The 8,856-nt window shown below is 39.8% G+C and overlaps 1 protein-coding gene across 2 annotated transcripts in view; it reads left to right on the top strand.

The window, feature by feature from the left end:
* The first annotated feature begins 7,215 nt into the window (after positions 1–7,215).
* Positions 7,216–8,856, top strand: part of CPED1 (cadherin like and PC-esterase domain containing 1) — a 265,116-nt gene continuing 263,475 nt past the window's right edge. For both annotated transcript variants that reach the window (XM_008705809.2, XM_008705811.2), the window contains exon 1: positions 7,216–8,350. In XM_008705809.2, coding sequence (XP_008704031.1) covers positions 8,102–8,350 — 249 coding nt within the window. In that variant the 5' untranslated portion in view covers positions 7,216–8,101. The remainder of the gene's footprint in view (positions 8,351–8,856) is intronic.

Genomic DNA, 8,856 nt, shown 5'->3' with positions numbered 1-8,856 from the left:
TTCAATTAGCTTATTAGCATGTTGCCTGGAGATGCTCTGTGGTATTGTTTAATCTTCTAATTATATGTAATGACTTTTCCAAATTCATTCATTTTCTAGGAATTGGTCAAAGGAAAAAGCCTTATGTACAGCCTTATTTTAAGAGAAAGTTCCTTGTCTGAGTCAAGAACATCCCTGTTTCCCACCACCACAGCCCCTTTCCGTGTGTGAATTCCACTGCTTACCAAACCACATAGAAAACATTTTGACAAAATTTAACCTCAAACATTGACTATTTTATGAGGCCTCTCTAAAGAAGCAAACTAAAATTTTGTTCACTTATTTAGTAATTGGTGGAACTTGCTAGTATCTGAGATATTACCAAATAATAATATTCTTTGAGACATTTGCACCAAGGGGTGGGGTAAACATTTTTGCTATTACAAAATACAGATTGAAAATCTTTGTTCTGTAAAACTTGTATAACAATTGATGACACAAAAAAAGTCCAAATGTGGGTTCACAATTTATAGGTGGTGAAAATTGAGGCCTTACTGCTGTGGAGTGTACATTAAAATGTTCATGGTGACACATTTGAAGCAATAAATGGCTTAATTAAATGCCTAAATGAAGCTGAGTATTTGAGAAACATACAGTCATTCTTTTTAAGGGCAGTTCGTTTTTTTGCTCTTTTCTCCTTTAGAGCAGTTTCCACATACTTAAGATTTTAACTGTATTTGGTTTGTGCAGTGTTAGTGCTCTTTGTCTTTCGATCTCAGAAATGGGCTTGTTGATCTAATTAATTATATTAATCTTAGAAAAACAAATGTCTGATACACTTGGGTTGTGAGAGATGAAATATTCTGTGTAGACATTGCAGTGTTTTCCTTCAACTCACATTTTTAAAAGAAATCTTTAACGGATGGGTTTTAAGAGAAAACGAATACCATCAGAAGCATTTATTTTTATAATTTTATGAACATTGAGTACCCAGATGTTGAGAACACGCAGAGGAAGGTAAATTTGGATGTGGGTGTGGGAAGGACAAGCGTGTTAAGTAATTGCGGTACTTGGATGGGTGCTGTGATAGGCAGATACAGAAAGCACTGTGAGGACACTGGGAGACTTCACAGAAGAGGTTTCCTTCGAACTGATTCCTAAAGACACACGAAGTAGGGAAGGTTTTTCAAGGCAAGAGACTGTTCAAGAGCCACGTACACTCTGGTAACCTACAAATACTCTGGAATGAGCAGACGTCCAGTAGGGAGACAGAAGCTTAGCGAATAAAGCCAGAAAACTGAGCAAGAGTCGAAACACGAGCATTTTATACTGTGTCATAGAATTACTTGTCAAGGAGAATAGTGGTGGCATTTACATAGTGTTGGCTAAATACATTCTGATTATTTTTACAGTTTAATGAAACTATAGCACTTTTCTTATTTTAATGTAGGGATGACACAACTAGTCTATAACTTGGAAATTGCTAAAAAGAAATTCTAAATTTAAGGTGAATCTTTTCTCCTAGTTTTCGAAACTACAAATTAGAATCGCTAGTGAAGAATTTTTTGCTTTCCTTATTTAGATGATAAAATCTACATTACCCAGACTGTAATTTCTGACCCAGGATCGTAATATTCATGATTTGATTCTGCTACAGAGAAATAAAGTTTAAAGTGATATAAACATGAACTGACTTCAGAATTGTTTTGTTTTGTTTTTTGATTGAAATTTGACATAAAGAAGAGGCATACCCCTTTCTGGCCATTTCCATTTTAAAGTAGTAAGTATATATACTTTATAAGTCAGTATTTAATAAATTATTAGCATTATTAAAATGTTTATTTGAAAAAAAATTAACAATTTCTTAATAAATTCTTCGGGGTCATATAATCCAGTTTTTGGTTAATCCAGAGCCACCTTTTACTTTCTTTGCTACTGGCAGGAGAGACCATAAAAGAATATTGTAATCATTCATTTCTCGCCTGCTTATTAAAAACTCAGGAGCCAATGTGGGAAATGAGGGTAGGGAATGTATATGCTTGGGTATGCGTTGCTTACCCCCATTCCCCATTTCTGCTTACCTATGTTAATGAATAAGAATAGTTGTTCTTAGGAAAGTCCTATAACTTAGTCTTTAACAGTGAACTAGTTTAAAACATTCACAAGTTTAACCTCAGTCGTAAGGAAAAACAGTGGTCATATTTGAATTTTTTTTGCATTGTAGAATCTAATCCAGCAGAGGGACCCGCCATGCTAATACATTAAAATAAGAACAACTGTAATAGGTACTAAGTTACTTTAAAAAGCTGCCTAGGTTAAATATAATACAGGACACCAGCCAGAAATATTTCTGAATAACCCTGAGTATAAATATGAGTTAGTTGTTAAGAATTTTGCTAATATGTTACTAATTTTACTAATAACTAATATTAAAACTAGCTAGCAGAAAGTTTTAGGATGACCTCTCTCTAGTATTTCTCATTAGAACTTTTAAAAATTTATGTTTATATCCTTGAAGCACTTACGTATTTATCTTTAATATGACAAATGACTATTTTCTTGAATGGGTTTTGCAAATGTGCCAAAAGATGTTTTCACTTTACCAGCGCTTGTCATTTATAAATATTTCAAAAAGAGTCCAATTATCTGTTGAAAACAAAAAAAAATAAGCTTACGTATTAGCATATGGTTAAGATATAGGAGTAATCTTTTGAATTTAAGTGGTATATATGTGACCAAAGAGCTATACTGTATCAAAGAATGTGTCTTTCTTATTCACCCAGATTAGCTAAACGATTACCAGCCTTCATTGGAGTGATAAGATAAAACCTCCCTTCTCCATCCCCTGTCAAACAACATCAGTCTTTTAGGTAGTAGATTTGATGCTGTAAAAATTTCAAAATACCCTTCACTTTCTGAAAATAAGAATGGATGACTGAATTGTAATTACATTTACAAAAAGAATGAAACTAAATTATGTGACTATCTTGCGACAACGTTTTGAATGTATTATAGTTTCTGTGGAATATTATATTGCAGGTTTACAGAGAAGATATGAGATTTCTAATTTAATAAAAGGACATAATTTGATACTATGTTATAACTAATGAAAGCTAAATTTGTTCATGTTATATAGAATGATAGATAAAAACAGGAATTCTGGCTCCATGCCAAGGTGTAAATTTGTGCTCTAAAACAAGTAAAACAAATAGTGTAATTCATCGGATTAAATGTTTGCCAGTCCACCTGTGTACTCACTGATTGAAGTGATCCTTTTCTTTTCTCTTTTCTTTCTTTTCTTTTCTCTCCTTCCTTCCCTCCCTCTCTCTCCCTCCTTCCCTCCCTCCCTCTCTTTCTTTTTCTCTTCCCTCCCTTCCTGTCTTCCTTCCTTCCCTCCTTCCTGTAGAATGTGTGCATTAATATGGGTATATATATATGTGTGTATACATATATCTCCATATATGAATATATAGTCTTTTAGAGGATGCAAATCTTAAAAGCAAATCTGAGAGGCTTAAAGGAAATTATATGGGCAAAGTTGCATTTATCTGAAGGAGTGGTATAATTACACATTCAGGAAGTGGTTAAAATCCCAATGTCATTGCCACAAGCTGCACAGGTACACACTATTCTAACTTACGTAACAGACAATCAGGCAGCCACATATAAAATTATGCAGTAACTATTCTTTGATTAAATTTCAGTTTTCCAACGTCAGGGCTATTGACATTTTGTCCCAGATAATGCTTTGCTGTGGAAGGCTGCCCTGTGCCTCGTGGGATGTTTAGCAGCAACACTGGCATCTGCATACGAGATATCAGTAGCATCCCCCTGAGCCCGCAAGTTGTGACAACTAAGTATGTCTTTAGACATTGCCGCATGTCTCCTGGGGGACAAAAGTGCCCCTGCTGGGTTGCATGTTACTAAGATGTGAAATATTTCCTGTGGGAAAAATGGAAATAGTATGGAAAATATTTAAATCTATTATGTATAAACCTCCACAAATAGGAATTTTTAAATCACTTGCCAGGAGACACTACTAGATGCTGTAAGGATATGGTGATGAGTGAAATAGTTTGTTACAAAGCCATTCATACTGTAAAAATATACAAGGACACTAGTCACTAAAATACAGTAAAGAATATGATAAAAGTCATCTTGGTTCTAGTGCATGCAAATTCAAAGTGCTTATACAGAAAGAAAGTTGTGAAAAATAAATAAAGCAACCAGCTGAGAACTATGGAGAGCTGGAGACATATGTCCCATTTTAAAAAGGGAGCACCGAGTGTTGTCCTATGGAATCTCCCGGTGATTTGCATGCTCAGAAATGCTGGACAATTTAAAATGAAAAGCATCTAGTTTAGAGGATTTGGTTTATCTGGACTGCTGATTCATGTAGAAACTAGAGTCTAGTGTGAATACTAAAATACATTTTAAAAATACCTTCTTTAACAATCACTAAATTCACCCTCTCCCTTTACCCTGCACTCCATCCCAAAACCCAAAATGGAACATACATGTGATGGAAGAGTATATTTTGTGTTGGAGAGGTTTGAGGAGGAAGATTGTTCTGTTTTGTCCACCCTTGAAATGATAGAACTCTAAAAGGCCTGTCACTCTATTGTCCTAGGTTGATGCTGCTTAAATGCAGGCCCTAGAATACTGACATGACTGGACAGAAGGGTACTTTATGAAATTACACACACAAAAGCACTCGGTCTGAAACACTGCCAGGACCCATAGGTGCGTAGTCCTACAGCACGTCACCCTCCCACTCCCCTCACTGAAGCAGCTTACTCTGTCTGCATTGTTCCCTGTTCTGACGCCTTCGGACTCTAACACACGCTCCTACTTAGCCTTCCATCACAACTGGGCCATGAATACCCACTATTTGTTGTCTCCACCCACTGCTCACGCTCATCCCACTCTTGCTCTCATTCTCCCCAACCAGCATCTGCCACCAAACTCCATCTCACAGAATAGAGGAAAGGGAACATACTAAGTGCTTGTGTTTGCTTTGGGGGCTTCTGGGTGCCAAGAGGTCCATTATTTGATAATTATCTGTTTGTGTGTCTGACACTACTCCAGACTGAGCTTGGCCTCAGCATCCAAAACATAACAGACATGCATTCGGCATGCATTCTTCCAACACATGTACACAGAATGCTTAGTTGCTCTCCGTACATTATATCATCTGGCATGCCAACAACACTTCAAAGAAGGTGTAAGTATCCTCATATCACAAATCACTTGTTTAAAGACACTTAAGACGCACCACCATGCTACTACCCAGACTGGGTTAACTCTAATATCTGATGTTGTCTGTGACCCCGTTGGGCTATTTGGTGTTAATTCCTGCGGCATCTTCTTTTCCACCTTTTCCTTCCACCTTTCCACTCTCCCTCTTCTCACTTCTGCAGATATCCTTTCTCCCTCCTTCCTCCCTCCCTCTCTTCTTTCTTTCTTCTTTCTTTCTTTCCTTCTCTCTTTCTTTTTCTTTCCTTCCTTCCTTCCTTTCTTCCTTTCTTTCTTTCCATCCTCTGCCACACCCTCAGACTTGGTTTGGGGAATTGGGTTTTTCAAGCCACCAGTATCATTTCTAGAACATTATCTTTTCACTTTCTTTCTGATTCCTGTTATTTGAAGTCTAGCTATAAAATTATCTGTGCTGTTGTCTTTCGCTTTTCCCAGCCCAAAGGTGTTATGATTTTAGCTTCTTGATTTATGCTTTCTTTTGTATCTTGTACTCAAAAATTTAATGATGCATAAAAATGACACTTCAGATTTCTCAAACTCTGTTTTTCACACTTTTTGCCTTAATAGAAAGGCATGTCCATTCCTTTTCTCCTAGTAAAGAACTTAATCTCACTCAATCTCATCAACATAGGAACACTTGCAATTTAAAGATCTCATAATTCTTAGTATCTCTCAAATCACATTGCATCCACTAAAACTATACCTTCCAACATTATTGTTCAGCCATTTCTCTTAAAACTCTCTTGGCTTCTAAGTCAAGTGTCACTTCATTTTTTTTTTAATATTTCCTTATTTGTCATGCGGTTGAGGACTCTAAACCTATAATCAAATAATATTAAACACACCAGAGGGGATATATGCAAGAATTGGGATAAATCTAGCTTTAGAGTGACTACTTATTCGGTAAGCCTTTCATTAATCTGTTTTATAAAGGTGTTGAAATAGTTTCTTTCAAGTAAGGAACCATAGATGCCCATTTCTCTGGATCTGTAACAGCAGGGTACCCCCAGGGGGCGCTCCGTCTCACAAAATATAAGTGACTGGAGCACGACAGAAGGAAGGGATAATTTCAGGGGTGTGGGCTCACAGAAGAACCTCAGCCCACAAGAAAGAGTTTACGTTAGAAACAGGTTACAAACCCTACTTAGGTTCAGAGCTTTTGAAGAATGTCTGCTATGATTATAAGCCAGTCCTGGGTATCCAGAGTTCGCAAAGCAAGCGCCGGAAGAGGTGAGCAACAGGCGCTGGACAGATTGCGTTTCTCCTTGGCTTTCCGTCAGCTGACTCAGCAAAAGTAGATGCAATTTGCAGAATTGCCCTACTAGGAGCGTGCTTGTGGCGGTGTGTATAGCGTTAGGTTGAGTTAATTGTGGACAAAGCCTGCCGTGTATCCCTTTCTGCAGAGCAAAATTATCTGCTACTGTCCACTTACTATGGGAGCAAAGTATCAGGCGATTAGCCTTTGAAAGACATAGTCATTAGCCCAGGAAAGGAGCAGTTAAGTGATAGGAGTTCGATACCAAAGCAGAAAGACAACTTCCAGTTATCCTGGTACACACTCAAGCTTTCAAGTTCTGCGGACCAGACAGTACTCGGGTCCATTTTATCCCCCATAAGAGTGAGAGTAAAGATCCAATTCATGCACGGAGTTTACTTTCGTCTCATCCTCGACCTTTGCCATCATTTGAGGAAGGGCTATTTGTTTTTGCAATGCAGTTTTAAGGAAAAGAGATGACACGGGGCGTCAGACATCAAAGGTGTATTTAAAATTCTGCAGCTCCGGGGAAGGGAGGCAAATTTCCTGGGCAGCGAGAGGCGCGGTTCCCAGGCTGGGGAAGCCCACCGTGTCTCAGCGGGGGAGCTGACCGTGCGCAGCCGCGGCCCCGGGGCGCCCGCGCCTCCGGCCGTAGCTCCGCCCCTCTCACCCCACCCGCCGGCCCGTGCGGCCGCGGTCCCCGGGCCCAGCTCCCCGCCGCTACTGCCGCGGCGCGCGGGGGGCGGTGTGTCTGCGGCCGGGCGGCCGCGTGTGGGAGATGAATTGGAGTCACACGACTGGGTGTTTCCTTCCGAGTGCTTTCGGTCAGCAGTCCATTAGGGGATCATGGAAACTTTTTGTCTGGCTAAAAGGATGAAAACCGAGTAAGTACATAGAACTTTGAACTTGGAGCGGAATGAAACAAATACAAGCAGAACCCTGACAGTCACCACGTCCATTCACACCGGGGATTCCCTTTTTATGTTAAAAGCCCTGAATGCTTGCGGGACAGTGCAATTTAAATCTCAAGGAAGGGAAGCAGCGAAGAGACGCGAAAGGCTGGAAGCAGGACTGCGCTAAACCCGGAGGAGAAATGAGGAACCGCTGAGGCAAGCTGGCCTGCATCCCGCGGAGCAACAGGCACGTTTGGTTTTAACCTGTTGCGCTCTTCAGTGCTGCTTCCAGCTTCCAGATTTACTTTGGGTTGTTTTTCTTTTTCTTTCCTTCTTTTCCCTGTGAAGTCTTGGCTGTGAGTTTAAGGATGTCGTGGAAATAAGGCATTACCGGAAGCAACAGTCTGGCAGCCTGGGGTACACTCAGGTTATTAGTTACAACTACTATTATTTGGATGTCTTTTTTTTTTTTTTTTTTAAACCCAGGCCAGCCACGTTTCACTGTCATCCATGGAAGGGATCTTATTAACCGCCTCAGATTTTTGGGACCTATGATTCTTTGGCACGAACCCTTCGGAAAGTTCTTCAGCGGGGATGGAGCGATCTTGATTTCAATTGTGGAAAAAGAAGATTGATCTCTATTTTTCATGCTGACAAAAAATAGCTGCTATGACTTTTCCGGCAACGTGGACAGGGGCCAAGTGAAGCTGAACTGGTCATGGTCTGTCGTCCAGTATTCCCTTGTCGTCGGCGATTTTGTCCCCGGCCCTTCTTGGTGGGCTTGGTGGTGGCAATCTGTCTCTTCTACCAGACCCTGACACTGCGAGGGACGAGGAAGCTCACAGCCACTGTCCCTGGGGCTGCCCCGAACACACCTCCCGAAACCCAGGCTAGCAGATGCAAGAAGGGATTCTCCCCGGACAAACAGTGCTTCCTTCTCTCCGGTAATGCGCAGGAAATCAGAAAGGTAACCTTGACGTTTTCGGTAAAGATAGCACCCTGCCTCTCTCTGTCCTTTCTGTAAAACTAAAATTAACTTCCATGAAGTCTGAAAGGGATCCAGAGTGTACAACGGCCCAGAGAGTGACCTTATGACAGGGAGACACATGTTAACTTGGGCTTCTTATATTTACTTCCAGAAAGTCCTGGCCATTATTTCTTCTCTTAGAATTTCACTTCCTTTCAGCTGAATGAAACAGACAGTTTGGAGTTGGTGGGAGTGATGTGAATTCTTTCTAAAGTATTAGGAGTCTGAGAGATCTGAAGATTTACAGTTCAGGAACATAAATCAAAGTTTCATAAAATTTGATCAACATTGAGTGTTTCTTCAAGTGTTTCTTAAACGGTGCCCAGACCGTTCCATACTCAAAGATATTCCAGAGTGCCATTTTATAATTGATTAAATTGATTTTTCATTGGTGAGCAGATTTCTAAAGCAACATAGTTATTTCTGAACCATTTAAAGGAATAGTA

Source organism: Ursus maritimus, unplaced genomic scaffold (genome assembly GCF_017311325.1).
Source record: "Ursus maritimus isolate PB19 unplaced genomic scaffold, ASM1731132v1 scaffold_3, whole genome shotgun sequence".
NCBI classification, from domain to species: domain Eukaryota; kingdom Metazoa; phylum Chordata; class Mammalia; order Carnivora; family Ursidae; genus Ursus; species Ursus maritimus.
The sequence above is the reverse complement of the archived record's forward strand: the minus strand, read 5'-3'. Positions and strand labels throughout refer to the sequence as shown.